Here is a 23556-nt window from a genome sequence, read left to right as displayed (position 1 = left end):
GCCTCTCACTGTCGCAGCCTCTCTTGTGGCGGAGCACAAGCTCCAGACGTGCAGGCTCAGTAGTTGTGGCTCATGGGCCTAGTTGCTCCACGGCATGTGGGATCTTCCCAGACCAGGGCTCGAACCCTTGTCCCCTGCATCGGCAGGCAGATTCTCAACCACTGCGCCACCAGGGAAGCCCCCCCAGGTGTATTTTGGGGTAACAAAAAAACAGTTACATCGAGCCCCTGAATTTTCTGTGAATGAAGCGGTTTGCCAAAGCTAATATTTGTAGCCACGTGACTTACCGTTCACGGAAGAGGTGCACCAATGGGAATGAGTGGGTGGCCAGTGCCCTGCAGAACCACCTTGATGAAACGAGGCCTGAACACTCCACACTTGGATTTCACCAACTGTGGATAGAAGAAATTGCCCTATCTAGAAAAATGTTATTTTGTTTATGTGCTATTGGGAACATTATGCGATGCCTTCAAACAAGGAAATCCTTGGCAAAGTCCCTTCAAAACCAAGCACCGGGAAAAGGTTTGTTCCTCCCGATGAACAGTTTCCTAAAATTACACGAATTCTGCAACCGGTTGTTTTCCACTTTTTTAGGTTGGTGGACAGCTCAGAAGTAAGTTTGATCGCTATCATTCCTCTCAATTAGAATGTATTGCTATAGTTCCTTTTCTTTCCACCTTAATTTTGGGTTCATTTTGGTTCCTAAAACCTTTTCTACCATCTCAGTTTTTTTTTTTTTTTTTCCTGAAGTGGGTGGCATATAAAAAAGGTGCAATTAATTCAGAGGTTTAAAATGTGCCTCTTGAGACGTTTATTTCCAAATAGCGCCTTATTCCCCGGCAGAATATTTGTTTCCTCCCTCTCCATTGTTTATTTATTTGAAGTAAGAAAGAACAAGAAAGCAAAAGACAGCAAATCGAAGGAGAGGGTTTGCCTGGAAAATTCCCAGGAAGAAGCAACGGACAAAATAATACCCCCTGAAACAGACAGGTCCTATGGAGAACTATGATTTCCATGTTCAAAACTCTTTCTCTTGTACAAACATAGTTGGAAGCTGGTTTTAGCCACTTCTTTCCTCAATGCTCAAGCGAGAGTTGAAATGACAAATGTGCCCCGAAGCCCCAGGTTTCACCTCAGATGTTTGCAACTGTAGGTGTGTTTACCTGGAGTCCCAGGATGGAAGGCTTGTAAAAGGAGTGAAATTAATATGCAGAAGGTGACCTGGGAGATTTCCCCATCCTGGTTGCTAGCCACATTCCTAGATTTCTAGGACATTCATTAAGATCTTTGCATTTGTTTTAAAATTGTCCATAGTTATTAACAAGGTTTGAGAAATTAGTTCACAAGTTGGAAGATTACTCTTTAGGTAGAAATACAAGGGCCTTGGGCTGTTTCTCTTCAAATGAGTATTTAGTGACTTCTTGTGAGTCTAGTTTTGAGGAGGAAAGATCTGCTGCTTCCTAATTTTCTTTGAGTATTTTTAAAGTATTTTGAATGAGTTTTTGAAAATGGAAACCCAAAAGAGCTTAGAACAGCAGGGGGACTAGCGATCTGAAAGTGGGAACACTGGAGTTCGATTCTTGCCCTGTCCTTATCTAGGACAGCAGTACCAGTGGGCTGTTTTCCACCTAGCCCTCTATCCATCCTTCTCAACCCTGCCCAGGGAGGCCAATCCTGCAGACTGTATCACCCAGGTCCCCTTGCTGTCTGGCATCTCACTGGTCTTGGCCTAGGGATGACAGGTGGGAAACAGGTTGAGTGAATCCTCCCCATTCCTGCCCTTGCTTTTGCCTCATCGTCCTTTGCTTTTCTCTAACCCTGCCTACAACTCTCTAAGTGGTCCCCTGTTAAGGTCTTGTCATTTGAACCATCTGGGGTGGCTTCTGCTTTGAGCCAGGCTTCTGATACAAATGACAACCAGCTTTAGCAAACTGGAAATGGATTTCAAGCAGTGGGATTAAATTCTGAAATTCTGGGATCACACCAGCTGTGTCTGAATTCTTCCTAAGAGACTTGTTAGGTGGGGAGAGAAGCGGGGAAGATTAACTGGTCTCCGCATGCCTGGGGCCCTTGCGGCCTTTTGCTCTATCTTACGAGAAGTGTAAGGCAGAGGACAGTTCAGGTGGTCTTGAAGCCACTGCTCCAGGGGCTTAAAAACAATTTTACCCGCCAAAGGTATTAACGCACTTGGGCACTTGAGGATAAAAGAGCTTTCTTTACTCATGAGTCAACCGAAAATTTTAATTAAAAATGGAGGGTTTTTTGGTTTTTTTTTAAATAGCCACTTGACAAGAGGGTAAAGGGAGCCCATAATGGGATAGTGAGACCAGAGTCCAGGCTTCACTCTGCTGGCCACACTGTCCTCAGGACCTTGCAATAAGCTAGAAATGTACACAATTGTAGGCGAAAACTTCGAGGCTAGGGGAGGAGAGGAGGCCAGACCAGGGTGGGCAGTGACATCCTCAGTCTTTTGTATTTATATCTTACACACACACACACACACACACACACACATATATATATAACATCCAAGTACAACAGTCATTTGTACCATTTCCCAGGAGACACAGATGTTTCCAAGGCAAGGCAGGGCGGGGCTGGGGGCAGCACGCGGGACCGGGGCTGCCTCACAGAAGCTGCAGGAGCTTCAGCGATTGTAAGAGAGCTCCGGGCTCCGCCGACGCCAAATACTGGCAGCAGAGCCAGTCCTCCAGCTCCACCCCGCGCCGGCGGTCCACCGCCTTCTCGGCGAACTTCATCATCATCAGGGCCCGCTTCATGTCGATCCAGTTGCTGAGCGTGGCGCACAGCGCCTCCTCCGAGGTGCCCGGCTGCTCCACCAGCTCCCGCCGGGGTCCCCACAGAAGGCACTGCAGCACGCGCTTGGCCTCGCCGATGCGGATGCGCTTGATGGGGTCGGCCTGCAGCAGCAGGTGCGCAAGCCGCTGCAGGCCCGGCGAGTAGAGGGACAGCGCAGGCAGTGGGGGCAGGTCCTCCTGCCGGTAGTCCTGCTCCCGCAGCTGCGCCCGCACCTCGAACGGGTTGGGCTGGTGGAGCAGCTCGTAAATGAGGATGCCCGTTTGGAACTCGTCGAACTTGCGGTACTGGGAGGCAGACACAATCTCTGGGGCCAGGCGGGCCTGGCTCTTTTTCTGCTGCAGGTTGGTGGAACCGCCCGGCTTCTGCTTGGCCTTCAGGAAGTTGCTGATGATGAGTCGGGGCAAGTGCTTCTCGCCGGGCCCTCCCTGACAGGCGGGGCCAGCCGGAGGGGTGGGCGTGACGCCGGCCGGGAGGGCGGCAGAGGGGCAAGAGGAAGGGGTAGCGGCAGGGGCAGGGGGTATGGTGGTGGGAGGGGCCCAGGAGGTGGCGGAGGAGGGGTCCGGGGAGGCCTGCGGGGCGCAGTGCACCAGCAGCAGGTTCTCCAGGCATAGGTCCCGGTGGATGATGCCGTGCTCCTTTAGGTGCTCCAGCCCGTTGCAGAGCTGCAGAAGCAGGAAGCACACGCGCCGCTCGTAAACCTCGGGCTCAGACTGGTGGCTGGTGGCTGAGTCTTGCACAAAGTCCGAGGCGGTCTGGTGGGGTACCTCTCGGGTGATGACCACCACGCAGTCCTGCTCCTGGGCGGGGGGATGTGAAGGCAGGGCAGACAGGGGGTCCTTGGGCGCATCGGGAGAGGTGAGCATGCTGGAGGGCACCGAGGCGACAAAGTGGCCGCAGTCCTGCTGGATGTTGAAGTGCACGGGCACGGAAGGGCTGCAGTATGAGGCTGCTTTGGGCTCAGGGGTTTTGCAGATCTGTGGGGGAAAGGGGCAGTGAGGTCAAAGGGCCAGAGCCAGCATTCGGTTCAGCAGCTGGGGTTGGGACATTTAGCTTTCCACATGCAAAACGGTGAACTTACACCCATATCTCACACCGTACACACAATTTAACTCAAAATGGATCCCAGAGACCTAGGTCATAATGGAGAGACTTAGATGTGAGAGCCAAAACATACGCACTTTTGAAGAAAACACAGGACAGAATCTTTGAGACCTTAGGCTGAGCCAAGGACCTCTCAGATACCACACCAAAAGCATGGTCCATGAGAGAAAAAAATGGACAAGCCTGACCTTACTGAAACTCAAAACGTGTATGCTTCAAAAGATACTAAGAAAATGCAAAGACAAGCAATAGAGTGGGAGGAAATATCTGCAAAACACATATCCAGTAAAATGATTTCTATCCAGAATTTACCAAAAATTCTTGCAATGCAGTAATAAGATAAATTACCCAATCAAAAAGTGGGCAAAAGATCAACAGGCATTTCACCAAAGAAATATATAATTGGCCATAAACACATGAAAAGATGTTCGACATCATGAATCATAAGGGAAATGCAAGTCAAAACCACAATGAGAGACCAGGTGAGGCCCACCAGAACGGCTATAATAAAATGATAACCGCAAGTGTCTATGAGGATGTGGAGAAATGGGAACTCTCATTTATAGCTGGTGGAATGTAAAATGGTACCACCACTCTGGAATACAGTTTCGCAATTTCTTAACAAGTTAAACCTAAAATTATCACACAACCCAGCAAGAGTGAGTTCCCTTGGTAGGAAGACGTCCCCATGCCCACGGCGTAGGCTGGACAAATTCTCAGGAAGCCAGATAAGAGCTTACACAGGCAGCCAGCCTCACTCCCCAGCCCTCGCACCTGAATTGGCAGCTACCTTATAATAGATGTGTTCGACCCCTGGGATGTTCCCTTCTTGGGGAATCTCGGGGGCAGATGCAGGCCCTAAACCTCTAGGACTTGGTCAAATTCTCTTAGGCTGCCCTAGTTTCTAGATCCAGGTACATATGCCATGCCTACCGGCTGGCACAACCTGTGGGGCTGATTTCAGTGGAGCCGCTAAGTGGAAGCCATGAGCTTTTCCTCCAAGGGTGAGTCAGAGCAGTTGAAAGAAAACAGAAAGCTCTCCAGAGAACAGGGAACCCAGAGGGCCCAAAGGCACCCTCTGAACCAGAGGTGGGAATAAACAGACGGATGATCTCAAGCTCCTTTGGGGAATTCCCAGTATCTTTCCCACCTCTTCTACATCTTCTTGTACTAACGACAGCGACTGCCAACTAAGGATCCTGAGCAACAGAAACCCTCATCTGGTGGCCACACAACTGAAGAGTCTTGAGCCAGACACAATGGCCCCCTGTCAGGCCTCAATTTCCCTCTGATTACACTGAAAGGGTCGGTATATGGTCTGTGGGTGCCCCTCTCAGAAGGAGATGATGCAACCCCAGCCGTACTTTGTAGAAAGGTAAGGATCAGTGCGTAATCCTGAGAAGAAAGGCATTTCGCCTCCATCTATAAAATATCATCCTGCAAACAATCCAAAAATAACCCTTTGGGGTGCTGCACGGCTGCACTCAGATGAGTACAGCAGTGTTTATGGAGCACCACAATGCTTACAGGTGACGTTTTTAGAAGTTCTGTTGCAAGTACCTTTTCAAAGAGATTTATTTATATTGCAGTTCTACAAAGCTCAGCATAAAACCTGGCATAAGAGAGCTCCGCTTCTGAGAAAACTTTTTAAAAGATAATTGGAGGGCTTGGGGGAGAGAACACATTAATTTATTGATCCCTCTATTAGAGAAGTAGAATCGAAATAAAAGGAAAGTACATTTTATCCCAGACAGTGCTTCCTATTACTAACAAAAGTGATTTCAGAATGCATGCCTAAAAGGCACTGCGGCAGGCTCTTTCTTATCCAAGCACACCCAGCTATATTCAGTTTTTATTTTTGGCTGTGTTGGGTCCCCATTGCTGCACATGGGCTCTCTCTAGTTGAGGCAAGCAGGGGCTACTCTTCGTTGCGGTGCACGGGCCTCTCTTGTTGCAGAGCACAGGCTCCAGAGCGCAGGCTCAGTAGTTGTGGCGCACGGGCTTAGTTGCTCCGCGGCATGTGGGACCTTCCCGGGCCAGGGATCGAACCCGTGTCCACTGCACTGGCAGGCGGGTTCTTAACCACTGCGCCACCGGGGAAGCCCTGTATTCAATTTTTAAATGGCAATCTTCTGGAACACTATTACACTAAAGGAAATTTGGGAGGGGTCCTCAAAAAACAGTCTTGCATATAAATACCAACCCCTGTGTATGGACCCGTCTGCTGTGCCATCCATGGATACTGACGTCATCCCCTCCAGTGAGGGCTTCTCAACTACAACATATACCTACTGAACTCTTGCACCATGCCTACAAGCATTTTGTCATGTAGTGTCTCGTTAAATCTCATTGAACAACTCAATGAGGCAGATGCTACTACAGAGGAGGAAACTGAGACTTCAAGAGGTTAAATTATTTGCCCTAGATTATACAGCTAAGAAGTGTTCTGGAGGTGAAAAGTATGGGCTTTGGAGTGAAAAGGACCTTAGTTTAAATATAAACTCTGTAAACATTGGCAACTTTCCCTTGATTCTTGTTATTTGTAGTAGTTATGTTCTATTAAGTAGCCACAAACACTGAATGCATGAATGCTGAACCACTGCTCCTGGGGAAATACAATGTGAAGTTCTTGCAAGCCTCTGGTCACAAGATGTTCACCAACTTATCAATATGTAACCTTGTTGTATACTGTGTGTGTTTCTGTTTAAAGACGCCTTATTCATAGATACTGCTGATGCACTAACACTGACTCACAGCCAACAGCAGTGTAACTCATGCCTGAACTAAGCCGATCTAACACCCTCTCAAAGGTGCATCACAGCCTTCCTGACCTTAGGAACACGAGACAGGACTTCAGCGCTCAGCGTGGCCATTTTAAAGCGAAATCGCCAACGAAAAGCACGGAAGTGTGACGATGAGGCACTCAATAGACACAAAAAGCACACCTGTGTACAGTTATGAGAGCTGAAACAAGAAGGCGGAGGGTCCCTTTGTACCACCTCAGCTGAAGACGTGCAAGTCAGATGACCCGGATTTCCGCCCCTGCCCACTGTGTGCCAGTTCAGGAATGAACCCCAAAGCCCTCCAAGTATTGACGTGGGGTTACAAGTAAGTTTCAGCATCGAATTCACAAACGCAGAATCCACGAATACTGAAGATCAATGGTATTTATCTCCAAGTATGTTTCTCCTCTGTATCTCAGGGGCAGTGTCCCTCTTCACAGGGCCACTGGGAGCATTAAAGGACACAGCACAGGTGTGGCTTTCAACACAATGCCCAGGCGAGCACCCACCGGGAGAGGTTGCTATGGTGACTGCCCTTGCGGGTCCAGCTGTAGCCATGTGGTGGTGCTGGGCAATTCCAGAGCTGGCTGGCTGTACAAACCCAGAGGGTTCAGCTGCCGGGGCCTGGGCTGTGTTTCCAAGGATCCCCTTTCTCCAGGGTATCAAAGGCCTGGGCCCGGCAAACACTCTCCTTGGGAGCTCCAGGCACTTCGCACAGAGGTGTAAATGAAAGAGGAGAGTAAATGACAAGTGGCCTGGATGCATTTCAGAATCAGTGAGCTGGTCCCTCTGGCAAGACCTGCAGCTTCCTCACTGCCTCGAACAAAAGACAGAGCGCGTGTTATCCAGAGGGGCAGCCCTGGGCCACCGCCAAGATCATTCTACAGTGTCAAATTAGAGGTGAGGGGAGAGGAGGGGGCGGAGGGAGGGGACGGCTTCTTTTCCACCCCATCTCCCCTCACCGCCCCCCAAGTTCATTTTCAGGGAGTCTGTGCTTGGGTTCTGGCTCAAGACCTTCACACAGACCTTTGGTTCAGCTCAAATTTCAAACGTTTCACTGAGCCAAGTCTCACTTTAAACTTTGGTGCCACGGCCTGAGTCGTGGTTGAAAATCTGGGCTAAGTCGCGTCTGTTAAATAAAAAAGGCCCAGCCCGCTTAGCGCAGGTCCCTAATTACCGGAGTTCTGGCTGACTGAGGCATGAAACAGCTTCGAAAGCACACACAACTAAGGCTTTTTTCCCCTCCTCATACTCGTGGAGCTGGGCTGCATGAGCTGGCTTCACCTCCTCGTGGCTACAGGGCGTCAAGCCCACAAACGGAGGGACCAGCGTCAGCCCGAGCAGGTGGGAGCCTGCAACTGAAGCTCCCGCTTCCCAGGCACGGATGAAATGAGCTCAGCCACAGCCAGGCGGTGCGGGAAGGAGCCCCCTCCCCACTCCTGGGGATTCAGCCGATTCAGATGACTGTATTCCATCTAGGATCAGCACTAATGAAGTGGAACAGCAGTGTGGAAGGATGCTCCGTGCCCCGCCCCTCCCCTCCCCCCTCCCCTCCCCCCCCAGACCAGGCCCATTTGCAAATTGATATTGTTGTTCCCCAGACTCTGAATACTGGAAGCTCTTCTCCAGATTTTCTTTTCACACATTACGGAGATAGTCCCTGAGCTGCCAAGGCTCCAGCAAAATCAAAGAGGAGACCCCGGGGACTCTCTTCCTTAAGAGGACCAAGGTCTATCGCTGGCTTCCTTATGGTTTAGATTTCGAATGCAATGAACGATGCTGCCTTTTAACATCCTCTGGAAGTGCTGAATTTTCTGCACTGTTCTTCGGAGAACTGGCTAATTCTACATTGTTACAGGAGGTCCTAGAATCCAAGTTGCACGTCACCATCATGGATATAAAAAACAAACCCCTTTGCCCGGAGGTTCTGATCCAGCGGCAGATCTTGCGCCACGTGGCCCCCTGGGCCATATCACTTTCCACCCCATGGGCAAGAGGGATTAAGCCTGTCCCACCAGGCTCTTTCCTCCTCAAAATGGAGAAGTCAGCTGTCTCTTGACAGTGAAGGAGCCGCCCAGGTCCAGCCCAAGTAGGCGGGGGAGAGTAACACATGCACTTGAACACAGGAAATGTTCAGGGTGGAAGCAGAGACATTATTCACAAATCCCTTTCTCAGGTCCACTAGGTTGGCAGAAGCAAAGAACTTCCTAAAGGCACCTCCATCCCCTTGACTTTCAAGGAGCTCAAACTTACATCCCTTTCAGTGCATGGATACAGGCCCCTGGCTCTGGGCCACCAGCGATGACCAGGCTGACCATGTCCAGCTCTCTGGAGGGTCTACTCACTCTTCCTTTACTGGATACAGCACCCTGCTAATAGGAAGGGAAACGCTGGGGTTGTTTCTTTTTCTTTTAATTGTGGTTGGGGGGGGGGGTGACCAGGAAGGGTAGCTCAACAAGAGAGTACTGCCGAGTTCAGATATAAAGAGGCAATGAAGTTCAAAAATCTATCTAGTCTTTCGGGGCCTTGATTTCTGACAATGAACTGGATCCTCCTAATAGCTACCTTCCTGCCTAGTTTTTTTGCAAGAAGGCAGCGAGTAATTATACAGAGCCCCTTGAACAAATAAATCAGGGGTTCCCAATCTATATTTTATGGTGGTGTCACCAATTTTTTAAAAGAAAAATCTCACAGTAAAATTCACTGCAATTTTCCTTGGCTAATAATCATAGTATTAAAAAAAATCTTACTGGTAAGAAGGAAGCCACCCCGCCAAGATCGTTTCATGTTAGTTCACCGTTTGCATTTTTTCTAATTAGAAATAAAAGAATGTCTTGGGGCAGGTGATGGCAGAAAAGAGTTCAGGGTTCCCTTCTCACTCCTCACAAAAGCCTGCATTTATAGAAGGACCACAGACCACCAGGTACTCAAGGGACACCAAAAGAAGATGAGAAAAGGGGCCACCAGAGGGGCCAGATGGATACAGACAGCTCCACCAGCTTACTCAGAGCTGTGCCCCAAAAGAGCAGTGGGGCGTGCTAGCAACAGCCCTGATCCAGGGCCAACGATTAAACAGCTGTGTTACTTTGGGCTAGTCACTTAGCTTCCCTGAACTTCATTTTTCTTAACTGAAAGGGTGGTAGCATAGGCTTTGAGACAAGACAAAGAAGACTTCAAATCCATCTTAGCCACCTGCCAGCTGTGGGCAGATTACTTAATCATTTTGAGCCTCAGATTTCCCACCTGTAACACCTACCTCCCCTGTGAGGATTTGAGGTCGTGTAGTTAACACACCCATCCAAGAGTCTAGTTGTATACTGACTGCTCTATCAATAATATTACTGTTGTGGTTCAAGATGATGTTTGGGTCTAACTCTCCTTCCGGCTCTATTTTAAGAACTATATCTGAATTGCCTACCTCCCGTATTAGATTATAAGCTCCACAGGAACCATATGTTCACCTCTATATACTCAGATCTTTACAAAATACCTGGCTCATAGGAGGCATTCAATAGAAACCTGCTGAATAAATGAATGAATTCTCCATCACATTAAAAGGCAACTGTCTTAATCCAACTCGATCACGTAGGTTCGTTCCTGAAAGCACAGAATGAACCTTGTATTCATTGTACAAATCACACTGCACCACGTCCTGGGCCAGGCAGAGAGTGAGATCACCGAGCATTTTTTGGAAACTACCCTCCTTCGGGAGCTGGCTGAGGGGAAATGACTTCCCCAGCCATAGCGCTGCCCCCCCAGCCAGGACCGGCTGGCGGCACTGTGGAATGGGAGGAGGGGTTGGTACCTACTTTCACAGCGTAGGTGCTGCCGGGGTCCTCGGAGCAGGTGGCACAGTAATAAATGGCATCCCCCGAGTCGCAGCAGGGCTTGTTACAGGCCAGCTTGAACAGGGACCAGTTATTCTCGCTGAAGTGCAGCCCCTTTTTCTGGCCGCCCATGAAGAGGTCCTCACACCTGGCCACGAGGCGGACCAAGGACTGGGCGTAGAGCCCTCCCAGCTTGGTGTAGGTGCCCTCCTTGCTGCTGATGCTGCTCAGGAGGCTGTGCAGCTGCAGCTGGGCACTGCCCGCCGAGGCCTGGCTGGACACGCTCAGCTGGGAGGCCGCGGCCGAGGAGACCCCTTTGCCCTGCAGGCTCTGGCTGCCCGCCAGCCCTGGCGCTGGGCCCCAGGGGCCATTGTCTTTGAATGTTTTCTCCAGAGGCTCGGAAGCAGAGAAGGTGTGCTGGAGGCGGCTGCCGGGGCCTGAGGAGTAGCTGAAGTGGGACTCGTCATGGACACAGACGTTGGTTTCCGAGTGGCTGAGGTTCAGCTTGGGACCTGCTGTTCTTGGCTTGGGGGAGCCTTGGGTCCAGAAGAAGCCATCTGGAGAAGAGGCCGCCCGGCTCACTAGCTTCTTCTGGGGGAGGGGTGGGGGCTGCAGGGGGCCACTGGGGGACACATCCTCAGTGGAGCCCGAAGGGAAGGGGACAGGGCTGAAGAGCTCCTTCCCGCTGCTGGTGGGCGAGTGAGTCAGCTCAGATGATGGACCTGAAAAAGAGAAACAGAAACCATCAGACCGGGAGCCCAGGCCACTCAGTTCCAGGGTCCCGTGGGCCTTTTTTTTCTTTCCATCAAAGCAATCTATTTTATTTTGTTTTTATCTATTTCTTGAAGAGACAACATATGCACAATGAACACAACTCAAAATGCAAAAAAGGTGTACAATGCCAATGAAGTCTTCCTCCTACCCTGTTCCTTAGCGCCCAGTCCCTCTCTTCAGAGGAAACATGGCTGGCAATTTCCCACACATCCTTCTGGAGATCTGCCAAACAACCCAAACACACACACACACACACACACATTTACACAAAGGAGAGCAAACGGTGCCCACTGATTGCAGTATTCCTTTTCTTCACTTGCCACTATGGCTTGGAGATATTCCACATCAGATGATGTTCAGGTCTATCTAATTCTTTTTAAAAGCTATCCCATACTGTATCATCATATGCAAGTACCAAAATTTATTTAACTGGTCCCCCGTGGATGGACACTTAGGTTGCTTCTAATATTTTGCAAACAATGTTGCAACAGCACCAACAAACTTGAACATGTATGGCTTGGCTGGATTTTTTCAAAATGTCAGTTTATAGAGGGTACAATTTAGCTACAGTATAATTCCTCCTTTTTAGGGTATAATTCTCTGAGTTTTGACAAATGCCCTGATGGCCTGGGGGACAGTGCAGGCCCACAGACATTTCAGAAGACAGAGAATGTGATTTCATAAGAAGAAACAGATTTCAAGGGAAAGCGAGTGGTTCCCAGGCCCCACAGTTCCCAGAGGTGCACGTGGATATTGATGTGATTTGGGGAAAGTTCCGTCACCGCCTCAGGCCTCCGCAGAGCATGGGGACCTTCAGAAATGTCACAGACGGTGAGATAAGAGCGAAGCCTGGACTTACTCTTTATATCAATGTATGAAATGGAGAGTTCACAATGAAACAAGAGTTCAGGTAAAAAATACATAAGAAAAGGTACTGACATCAGAGACAAGAAAGGGCCAATTGAAAATAATACTCATTTCTTTCATTCTAAGAACTGACTCAAAGATATACCCAATATTTTAATAACAGTTTTTAAGGGGACTAAAAAAAAACCAAAACATTAACTGTATCCATACATTATAAAATACATCCTATTATCCTGAAGGTTAAAATGTGAAAGAAATATGGGTCTCAGATTCAAGGAAATAGGCAGTTATGATGTGCGCCCCTCATTTAGTTGACTGTGCATGTAGCCTAAGGGTGGGGCACATAGTGCCTCTCTGGACGCCCTCCCACCTTAGCAGGACGACCAAGATGCAAGACGCACAACAAACACAGAGGCCGGAGGCAAGTGGAGAAAGGCCGCAAAGGAAGCAAACTGTCTGTTAGTTTTGTGTCACTTCACTCAGAGGCACATGGCCTTCGCAGGGCTGCTTCTGAACAGGTAACAGCTGTCTCTGCTTGAGTCCCTCTCTGATTTCTCCAGCCACAGGGGGACAGAATGGGCTGGCACCAAGCCTCTCCCATCAACACGGGGGCCTCCTTACATGGGGGTGCTCCACAGGCAGGAGGGAGCCAGGTGGATGACCATGTCCTCAGGCGCCGATGTCCGTGCCTCAGCCCCATTGACCAGCATCAGTAAGTGACAGCAGGGGCCTCCTGCACAGTACAAGCTCCAGCGCAAAGCCCCCAGGAGGACAGAGTTGGTAAACGCAGCTAGTTGAACACAGGAGCTGGGAACCAGGTTTGTGCAAAGAGATGCATTATCAACACGCAGAAGATAAGGGTTGGGGAGGCGGCAGGCAGAGCGTGATCAGAATCCCGGTCAACGCTTTACTCAGTGCCTCCAGTCTCCCTGTCCAGACTGGGACAGCCTGCCTATGGTCAGGACACCTGGGTCCCCCGTCCAACCAGCCGGGGAGCTTTTTGACAAATCAGTTTCATGGCTAGTCCCCTCCTTAAGCCTTATGCTTATTCCCACCCCTTTCTTTGGTTTGTCTTCCTGGGCTTCCCCCTACAGCTCTCCTTGACGCTTTCAACACATTCCTTTCTGCCTCTGGTCTGATCTGAGGGCGCATAGTGGGATGAACCCTGATGTAAGCTGTCAATCTTACTCGGCTGAATTTCCTCATTTAAAAACTGACCGGGGGGCTTCCCTGGTGGCGCAGTGGTTGAGGGTCCGTCTGCCGATGCAGGGGACACAGGTTCGTGCCCCGGTCTGGGAGGATCCCACATGCCGCGGAGCGGCTGGGCCCGTGAGCCATGGCCGCTGAGCCTGTGCTCCGCGACAGGAGAGGCCACAGCAGTGAGAGGCCCGCGTACCGCAAAAAAACAAAAACAAAAACTGACCGGATTGCATCCCTGCGAAGGCTCCTTCCAGCACTAATAGTCTATAATTTCAGCCATTCTCTCCATTTTCAACAACTCCTCATGTGCATTTTGTCTCAAAGCTGCCCCTGAAATAAAATACCTCTAGGCAGATGGTTATCTTGCTTCCACTGTTCCTCTATCTCTAGTTCCCACAAGCTGCTGCTGGAAAACTTTTCAATCCTTAAGGATAGCAGGAATCTTTAAAAAAAAAAAAAAAAATATATATATATATATATCGGTAACACTTCTCATTCCCTAGATTACCAAAGAAAACCAAGAGGTTTTGCTTTAGCACAGAAAATAACACGTGTGTTCAGGCAGTTGGAAGGAAGTGATTTTCTCCTTTGCCCTGTGTGTGTTCTCTTGCTTTCTTGTGGGAACTGTGAGTACGTGGCTTTGGTCAGATCTATATCCCATAACCACTTAGCTAAGTAGGGGCAGGAGTACTGGGTATTAGAAGGAGGTGCGGCTTCAGGGATTAGCATGTGGACTGGTTCATTTTTCTTTATTTCTTAGATGTTAGGTGTTTCTCACCCAACAATCACTGCCTAAAGCACACAGTAATCAGAGGACGGCACTGCACAGGAAGGCTCCTAGCCATGCACTTCCCCAGAGGTTGTAAAGGACTGCATTACACAGACCTCATCTGGTGAAGTGAGGCTCATCTGAAATGTGCACTTCCTCTGTATGACTGGGCATTACATACACATATTGTGATTTTTGCATTTAAAAAAAAATCTCCTACTTGGGTAACAGGTACACCATCTTCTGACCATTCTCCAGATGTGGACCCGCACCAGGCAAAAAGACCATAATTCACTCTGATCGCCCCCAGGCACCCCAGGACCATATAACATCTCAGCTGTTAATATTCTTGGCTGTTAATATTTGGAGGGAGATGTCTACGTGTAGCCCTTCTCCATAAAACCGATTTCTCCAGCATGAGACAAGCAGTTAGCTGTCTTCTGCGGGACCAGAGAGCCCCCCAGAAGACCCGCTCTGGTTCTGTCGTGTTGTTGGCTCTCGCATGGGGCACCTCCTCACAGACACAGCTTATCCCGGTTCTATGCCAGTGTTAGACCACCCTGTTTCCAAATTCTGGCTTACAATTAAGGGTGTAAAAAGGATATGAATGGAAAATTCATATCAAAGGATATGAATGAAAAATACTTTGCTGGGAAGTCTGCCTACATCATAGTTACATAATTAGTGTTTTTTTGTTTTTTTAAAATGACTTTGAGTCCTAATTGGGCCAGAGAGCTACAAATCCCATTTCCTAAGTTTTCCTTCCAATTTCCAATTCTGCATGTCAACCCTGCAGCCGGCTATAGAGCAGAACACCTCTGCATCTCCTTAGTGCCTGTGCTTCAGAGAAGAGAAAAAAGTTTTCTAGAGAACTTCCTAGAGAAGTTTTCTAGGAAAAAACTACACATCACATTTGGTGCACTGGGTGGGATCTTAAAACGATGGAGAGGAAAGTATACCAGTTTGGTGCCATTATATTTATAAAGCAGAGAAGAGAAATCAGGATTTCAACGGTGGGGGAAAAAAAGGCTCAACTCCTATGCAGAAATGCAGGCCAAAAGTTCAAACCCAGCACTGTGAGGTTTTCTGATTATAGAGTCCTCTCTTCTGGCTGGGTTTTAATAGGTACTTTCACTGTTCTCTATAGCCAAAGGGAGAGCTGGGCTTCAGGAGGAAGTGGTCAGTCCAGTTTTGAACCGTATAAATGAGCCCGTGTGGCTTGCTTGGCGCCCGGCTCTGCCTCCTGACGGCAGCTGGGCCAGAACAAATGTGGGGACAAAGGGCAGGGTCCCAGCTAAGAGTCCCCCAGCTCCAAACTTCAGCTTTGGTGTCTGACGATTCTCCAACTTAAAGTAAAGGAAAGCAAATTGAATTTTCTTTTGTTCGAAACACTGAGTGTTCTGTGGATTGTTTTTAAAAATGAGGATAAGAGATTTGGCTGGAAACGGCTGTATAGATGAATCCATGCATTCACTCAGCATTTCTTGAGCACCTACAAAATGCAAGGCAGGGGGAACAAAGCAGATGGAGAAAACCTCGCCCACACTCTGTGGCCTGGTTCAATCCCTTCATGTTCAAGGTGAGAAAACTAAAGGCATCTGTGTAGGCCAGCGTCGCACAGGAAGTGGCAGTCTTACAGGTTTTGGCCAAAACCCCTCTTCCCACCCCCAGAAGACGTGAAGAGTGGTGGCAGAGGGGATGTTCTAGCCTCACAGAGAGTAATTTTTTCCTCCAAAGGAAAATTTGGTCAGAATAAACTCTAATTTTTTTTTTTTAAAGGAAGGTACATAGCATTCCTTCAAGAGGAACCCTTGCTTTTTCAAGAAGGTAAACGTGGTCTGAAAATGGAAGCATAGTATTAGCATTTTACAATTGGATGGAAAATGTGGCATTTGTGAGAAGTCTCTCCAGACCAGTCAATCATCCCAAGAAACAGTGATCCAGATGGGTAGGCAATTGACATGCAAAACAGGAGAAGCACCGTCTCAGTTTGGAAAACAGGCTCGTGGAAAATATTGCGTGTCTGCAGCCCATGTGTGGTTCCATGATCTTTCCCCTGTTGTAACAAAATCATCATGGGTTTTCTTCCAAATGAACAGTAAAATTAAAAGTTAGTTCAAGGCACTTTCACATGCTGTTGACAGAAGCATAAACTGACATTTTTAGAGGTTAATTTGGTAACATCTGTTTAAAAATGCATATACATTTTGACATATCGATTCTACTTCTAGTAATTTATCTTACAGATATGCTCACCAAATTATCTTGGTGTACGTCACAGGATCTTCCTGCAGACTTGTAATGAAAGTAACCTAAACATGCATTGACAAGAGAAGGGTTTAACCAATTTATACAATGAAAAAAATATACAGCATGAAAAAAAATGAGGTAGACCTAGAGGTTCTGATTTGAAGGACTTCAAGATACATTAAGTACAAAAATGTGTAGAACTGAAGTTTATATTTAAAATATGGATACGAATTTCTGGGATGATATAGAAAAAAATGTTCCAAATGGGGGGTGGAGCTGGGAGTCTGAAGACTCTGACTTTTCACTTTATATCTTTCTCCATTGTTTGGATTTTTATCATAGACACATATTGACTTCATTGAAGTAATAATATATTTTTAAAAATTTAGTTTAAAGGGAATAGCTCAAACTAAAACGAAGCTTCACTTTAGAGATACTGTGAGGGCTCAGGCCACAGACAATCTTAAAAACGCGTATTTTTTCCTTTAGGATAACTTCTCCATCCTTCAGTAACACATCTCCCAGAATAGAACCGGTGACTCAGTCTGTCTCCGTGGGGGATATACTGTGTTAGAGCAAAACATCAGTGTAATATATTAGACTGAACCCATCAATTTAGGATCAAGTGCTCTAACAAGCCTGCTTAATTGCCAGAAAGCACGCTATTTTTGGCTAGAGAGTTTTAGATGCCTTTTTCAGGACCACCTTTCTTTTTTCTTTTTTTTTTTTGGCTGCTATGTGCGGCTTGTGGGATCTCAGTCCCCTGACCAGGGATTGAACCTGGGCCACGGCAATGAAAGCCTGGAATCCTAACCACTAGGCCACCAGGGAACTCCCAGGACCACCTTTTTAAAAATACTATTTCTTCTTCTTTTTTTTTTTAACATCTTTATTGGAGTGTAATTGCTGTACAATGGTGTGTTAGTTTCTGCTTTATAACAAAGTGAATCAGCTACACATACACCTACATCCCCATATCTCCTCGCTCTTGTGTTCTCCCTCCCACCCTCCCTATCCCACCCCTCTAGGTGGTCACAAAGCACGGAGCTGATCTCCCTGTGTTATGCGGCTGCTTCCCATTAGCTAACTATTTTACATTTGGTAGTGTATATATGTCCATGCCACTCTCTCACTTCGTCCCAGCTTATCCTCCCCCCTCCCCATGTCCTCAAGTCCATCCACTACGTCTGCATTCCTGTCCTGCCCTTAGGTTCTTCAGAACCTTTTTTTTTTTTTTAGATTCCATATATATATGTGTTAGCATACGGTATTTGTTTTTCTCTTTCTGACTTACTTTACTCTGTATGACAGACTCTAGGTCCATCCACCTCACTACAGATAACTCAATTTCGTTTCTTTTCATGGCTGAGTAATATTCCATTGTATATATGTGCCACATCTTCTTTATCCATTCATCTGTCGATGGACACTTAGGTTGCTTCCATGTCCTGGCTATTGTAAATAGAGCTGCAGTGAACATTGTGGTACATGACTCTTTTAAAAATACTATTTCTTCTTAGAGTCTCAGGTAACAGCCTGAGTGGGTGAGCAAGGGCTCAGTGAGGGTCAGGCTGTCACTCATTCTGACTGACGTCTTTGTGGACTTACTATCTCCCCACCCTTCCCTGGCCCCTTCCTGGCTGACTTTTCCCCATAGCACTTACTGCCATCTGACACACTGGCTACTTTAGTCCCTTATCTTCCTCATTGCCCATCTCTCCCCACTAGAATGTGAGCTCCACGAAAGGAAGGGACAGGGCATTTTTTGGTCACTGCTGTATCTTCAGCATCTAAAACTGTATCCAGCCCATAGTTTGTATTCAACAAATATCTATCAAACCAATGACTGAATTAATGTCTATATTTCAAAAATCTTCTTGGCATTATTGTTGAGAAACACAAGCTGACTACTGTCAAGATATTTAATTAACTTCCTGTGTTTCTGGGTTGGAAGTTACAAAAAAATCAGAACACAAACACTGCCTCGGTGCATAGCTTCATGGGAGTTTATAAGTATATTCACTACTGTATAGTTATTTAGACCTCTCATCTATCACTTCTGCCCATATTTTCAGTTCAACACAGCACTCATCTCCTTTGGGAAGAGGGGAACCTGGCATCTATGATGTTTGTTTAACTGTGGAACTGAGTTGTAATGTTATCCTAAATCAAAAGGGAAAATGATCTTAATGCAATTATGAGGTCTGCGTATTTAAAAGTAACCATTTAAAAGCACAAGAGTCTTCTGGTGACCATTTCTGCTGATCATTCCCCCCACGCCCATCCATCCATCCACTACAGAGGACCTTCCCCTTGGCAGCGTTCGTGGATCTGTCCTAATACATGCAGTTTGTCCCTCCCCAACCAAGCATAAACCCGACAACTGCTTAGATGGATTTTTCCTTTCACCAAGTTGACCTACTGTTCAATGGAACTGCCCACATGGACAAATGGGATAACAGATGTGCTTGGAGAAGTATGGAATGTGATACAAGTACAAAGAGCTGACATTAACACTGATATAAAATATTTTGTCAACGAAAAGTTTAGACACACTCGTTTTTAAAATGCAACCAAGTTATAGCTTTCGATTATGTTTATTTTACTTAGAAAATTTAAAACTATATTTTGGGGAACCACAAAACCTGAATGGTAGAAAACTAATTTTCACCATTAACCCTGATGAGCTTCCAAGAAGTTTACACAGACTACTACTATGCTATGCCCCAGAATGACTTTGTCCTTAACTCCCCCAGGCCCACCCATACCACAGAGGCACAAAGTCCACGAAATGCATTGTTTTCGTTACTGAATTCTTACTGACAAAAATCAATGTATAGTTGAATGGTCTCTTTTGACTTAATATATAATATTAAAGAGGTGGACGCTACATTCTTGACCTAACTCTACCTCTCCCGTTTGGATTCCCTCTCTCAGCTTTGGCGCTAGATGCCGAATAGTAACAAAAGGCACGATGGGTCAGTATTTCAGCTACGAGGTAAAAGTGAGTACGGATTCACAGGATGGAAAGCTAATTGTTCAGTAATAGATTAAAGCCAGCTGTCTTGGCTACTGACGAGCGGTTGAATGAAGGGTTTCCTACATTTTAGGACCTGCGGTTCTGGACATTCTCCAGCTTAATGTTTAAGAGACACAGAAAAGGAAAAAGAGAGAGAGAGAGAATGCCTGTGGTCTCTTGCCAGTTTCAAAGCATGGTTCTGGGTACAGAGCCATAAGCAGGAGCAGCAGATAGAAACTGCTTTGCTCTGAGAAGCCAGAGTCCGGTAAGAAGGTATATATACCTCTTTGTTGATCTTCTAGGAATCTAAATTTCGAGGTGCATTTCCACTGAATAACTCGTTCGTGATAAAGGACTAGCCATGAAAATATATTCTTTTTTAAAAATTGCAGTACTGTTGATTTACAATGTGATTTCAGTGTCAGGCGTACAAGAAAATATATTCATTTTAATTCGAAAATGACTGAGTTAGGTGTCACCATTGTACTCATAAACCCTCAAATGGCTCCCTATTTCCGAACTCCACAAACTGGTTTTGAGAGTTTTGTACAATCCAGCCCCCAGCCTCCCACCACCTCATGTCCCACTGCCCCTCATTTGCTTCCACTGAAGTGCGTTGGGCTGGTCTGACCCTTTCCCCATGTGCACCGCTAACCCTGTGCCTTCTATCCTCTTGAATTGTTTCCTTAACCTGCAAAGACCCCTCCTCCTCCCTCTACTGTCTCAATTTTAACCACTCTGGAGACAAGAGCTGAAGTCCCATGTCCTCAAAAAGCCTTCTGGGGACTTGCTTGGCAGTGGAGTGGTTAAGACTCCACGCTTCCACTGCAGGGGACGCGGGTTCAATCCCTGGTCAGGGAACTAAGATCCCGCATGTCTCAGGCGCGGCCCAAAAGAAAAAAAAAAAAGCCTTCTCTGAACCCTACATCAGCACTCATTGATTTCTCTCTCTCTGGAAGCTTTCATAAGCACTCCTGTTCTGAGCAGCCCAATTTCCTAGCTTAACCCATCCACCCACATGTCACGTATTTTAATCTTACCTTCCTGGCTAGACCGTGTAAGAGCCCTGAGAGCAAACATCATGATCTGCTGGTTCTGAGAAGCAAAGTGCTGGGGCAATTAAGTCCAGTTCTCACTAACACCAGCTGGCAAGTGGAGGATGAAAGACCCCACCCTCAGAATTGCTCACAATCCCAAGACAGCAGGTCAGGGCTGACCAGCACAGGGACTAACGGTTCACGTGCCCAGCCCAGCCTTCGATGGCATAAGGTGCCTTGTAGAATTTCTGCACAATGGAATGGGAAAAGGAAAAAGATAGAAACCCAGAAAAATCTGCAGAGAAAGAAAATCCTTTTTTGCCACGTCCCACCCAAATCAAGGCTAAGATATTTCCTGTTTTGAAGTCAGAGCTGTCAGAAGTTTCCCATCAGAACACACCACAGGCTGACGTACAACATATGCTTTTGTCTTAGCAGCGCTAATCTTTTAGATAGAAAAATGTTGGTGACAGTAAATTCACAATGGAACCCTCTACTCCAAAAATGCCTACGGAGAGGAAATACTTCCTTAGGACTGAGAAAGACAGTCATGCTAGCACACGTCCGAACCTAACATGCTGGGGCAAGTCGATGAGAAAAGCAGGAGAGGACACACACACACAAGTGGTAAAGGGTGAAGGTGTTAACAGTACCCATCACAACCACAGGAAAGCAAGAGTTCTTTTTTTTAGGAATACAGTCGTCCTTCATTATGTGCGGGGAATTGGTTCCAGGAATCGCCTCAGCTACCAAAATCCGTGGATGCTCAAGTCCCTTATATAAAATGGCGGAGTACCGTCGGCCCTCTGAACCCGAACCAACAGAGGTTGGAAGGCCTTTGAATCTGCGAATTTGGAGCCCGAGAATACCAAGGGCCGACTGTACACCCAGTCAGGACTTAGCCACATATTACGCCTTAGAGCTTAATCCAGAAAGTGGGGTGGATGGTGGTCTAATGAAGCCGGCATGCTTTAGTTCAACACACACTTATGCAAACGCCTGCTGTGTGTCCAAGGAAGTGTGTGCGTATGTGTATGTGTGTGTGTGTGTGTGTGCCCATGAAAGAATGAGAGAGACAGAGGGTGGAGGAGGGGGAATTTGTGGTTGGCATGCACCCAATCCCCTGCAAACTAATCCTGAGGACAGAAATGGAACGCAGACCTATACACAGATGTCTCATTACCCAAGGAATCAGGAGTCTTTCGATATGCTTCCGACTTCAGCCTCCTCCCACCTTGCTGCCATGCGGATGCGCTGTGTGTAACTGGAGAGGGAGATATGGGATGAGGCGCCTTGTCATAAACTCAATAGGGAATAAATGTCAGCTGCTCCTTGGTAGAGTCTACTTCACAGGGAAAGTGGGACCAAGACAGTAGGTCTAGCTCGGCCCTTCCGAATCTAGGCAATTAACCCAGGCTGGCCTTCCAGACTCAGGGAATCTAAGCCTCTCCATCAAGGTCAAGTCTGTTACCTCCATCACTGCAGGTCCTGGAGTCGGAGGCCAGGCTGTCCGTGGAGCCCGTGGTGAAGCTGACGTGGACGCCCCTGAAGGATGGGCTGAGGCTCTCAGCAGAGCCCTGGCTCACCTTCTCCAAATCAGAGCTGCTCTTGTTCATTTTTAAAAGGTGCCTGGAAAATGTAGAAACAAATGATAAAAGTAATTAATTTGGTTTCTATTCAAAAACCAGCTGATGGATTATGAACCTACTATGCTCCTGAAGCCTGATCAGTGCCAGTAAGTTTTAAAAAAACAATTTGGGGAAGAGAGAACAGGGACTCTTCTGAAACCTTACGCACGTGAATGGCAGGAGATTTCTCAAGCACGGTTAAGGAGAAGTGAGTCTATTAAATTTAGAAAAGCACCAAAATCATGATTTGGGAGGAACTGCCTTCATATTCTGGCCCCGTCTGCCAAAACATTTACGTCATCTACTACATTCTATGTAACATCTCTACAAAGAAAAACTGAACATTATCATACAAGCCAATGTATAGAGATACACAGAGATTGGGTAGGTTTTGCAAGATCACAGGACAAGGGAATTGCAAATTCAGACCAAAAACAAGAGATTTCTTTTGTGCCTGATACCCTCTTGACATAGCTTCAAAGGGTCTAGCTTATTCCTTGGACTTAAGGTCAATTTTAACCAGACATCTAGTGCAATGTTTAGATGGAACCATGTTAACATAACCCTTATTCCAGAACTATGGAATGAATCTGCCCTTAGGCTTTCTATGAAATCTTTGATTGCATCTCTAAGATAGCACGACCGATACATCAGGGACAGGAATACCAAGTTCAAGAAAAAAGAACTCGCCGTGGAGAAGACGGTTCCATTATTAAGTGGAAGGTTTAGCTTATTGATTTCTCTTTCCCTCTTTCCAAGGACTACATGAATATTCACTCTGACCTGACATTTCCCCCACGCAGCCGGACAGACCACAATCAATCCAGCCCTTTTCCCTGTTGGTGGTAACCCAGATTTGTCTGAACTGATATTTCCTGATTACATGCCTGCTCCCACTACGGCAGATCTATATCTCAATATCTGCTGTAGGAAATACACAATACAGTATTGATTTGGCATCAGAACTGCCTCATTTAACGCACATGACCTTACAGCCAAGAATGTATCGATCATTCTCTGTGTTCAATATTGCGCAGCCCTGTACTGGTCCTCACAGGCACTGGAATCCCTTGTTCATTAACAGAAAAGTTTAGAGAAAGTTCGCTCCCATGAAATGTGCTCCCTAGAAACATGTCTGTCTCCCCACCTCCAACCCTTAGAACCAGATTAAAAGACGTTTTAAAGCTGTTACACCTAAGTGTGACCGTGATGGCCATGTTACAACTAATAGTATTCTTTATATTTCAATGTCACTGTAGGGACCGTGGGGATGTCAAATCTTTTGGAAGTGCTACGGCAGTATATTATCTTTATTTTACCCTCTGGCAAAATATAATCATAGAAAGTTTCATGAAATATTTTTATCCTCATCAAATCCATCAATAATGGCTTTTGCAGATGAAGCCAAGATATGAAGCTGTGAATAACGACAAGTCCTCAGTCTAGGAAAAAAGCCAGATCTATGGCAATCCAACTACGCT

General features: G+C 46.9%; 1 protein-coding gene across 3 annotated transcripts in view; it reads right to left on the bottom strand.

Moving 5' to 3' along the window:
* Positions 1-2211: 2211 nt before the first annotated feature.
* The window catches only part of PRAG1 (PEAK1 related, kinase-activating pseudokinase 1), a 47612-nt gene continuing 26267 nt past the window's right edge, over positions 2212-23556 (bottom strand). For 2 of the 3 annotated variants that reach the window (XM_060001064.1, XM_060001063.1), the window contains exons 4-7: positions 21919-22076; positions 21631-21711; positions 10514-11253; positions 2212-3794 (exon numbers count right to left, since the gene is read on the bottom strand). In XM_060001064.1, the coding sequence (XP_059857047.1) occupies positions 2628-3794; positions 10514-11253; positions 21631-21711; positions 21919-22076 (2146 nt within the window). In that variant the 3' untranslated portion in view covers positions 2212-2627. The remainder of the gene's footprint in view (positions 3795-10513; positions 11254-21630; positions 21712-21918; positions 22077-23556) is intronic. The other variant, XM_069540281.1, reaches the window with a different exon arrangement.

The sequence above is a fragment of the Delphinus delphis genome, chromosome 21 (assembly GCF_949987515.2).
Source record: "Delphinus delphis chromosome 21, mDelDel1.2, whole genome shotgun sequence".
Lineage (NCBI taxonomy): Eukaryota > Metazoa > Chordata > Mammalia > Artiodactyla > Delphinidae > Delphinus > Delphinus delphis.
The sequence above is the reverse complement of the archived record's forward strand: the minus strand, read 5'-3'. Positions and strand labels throughout refer to the sequence as shown.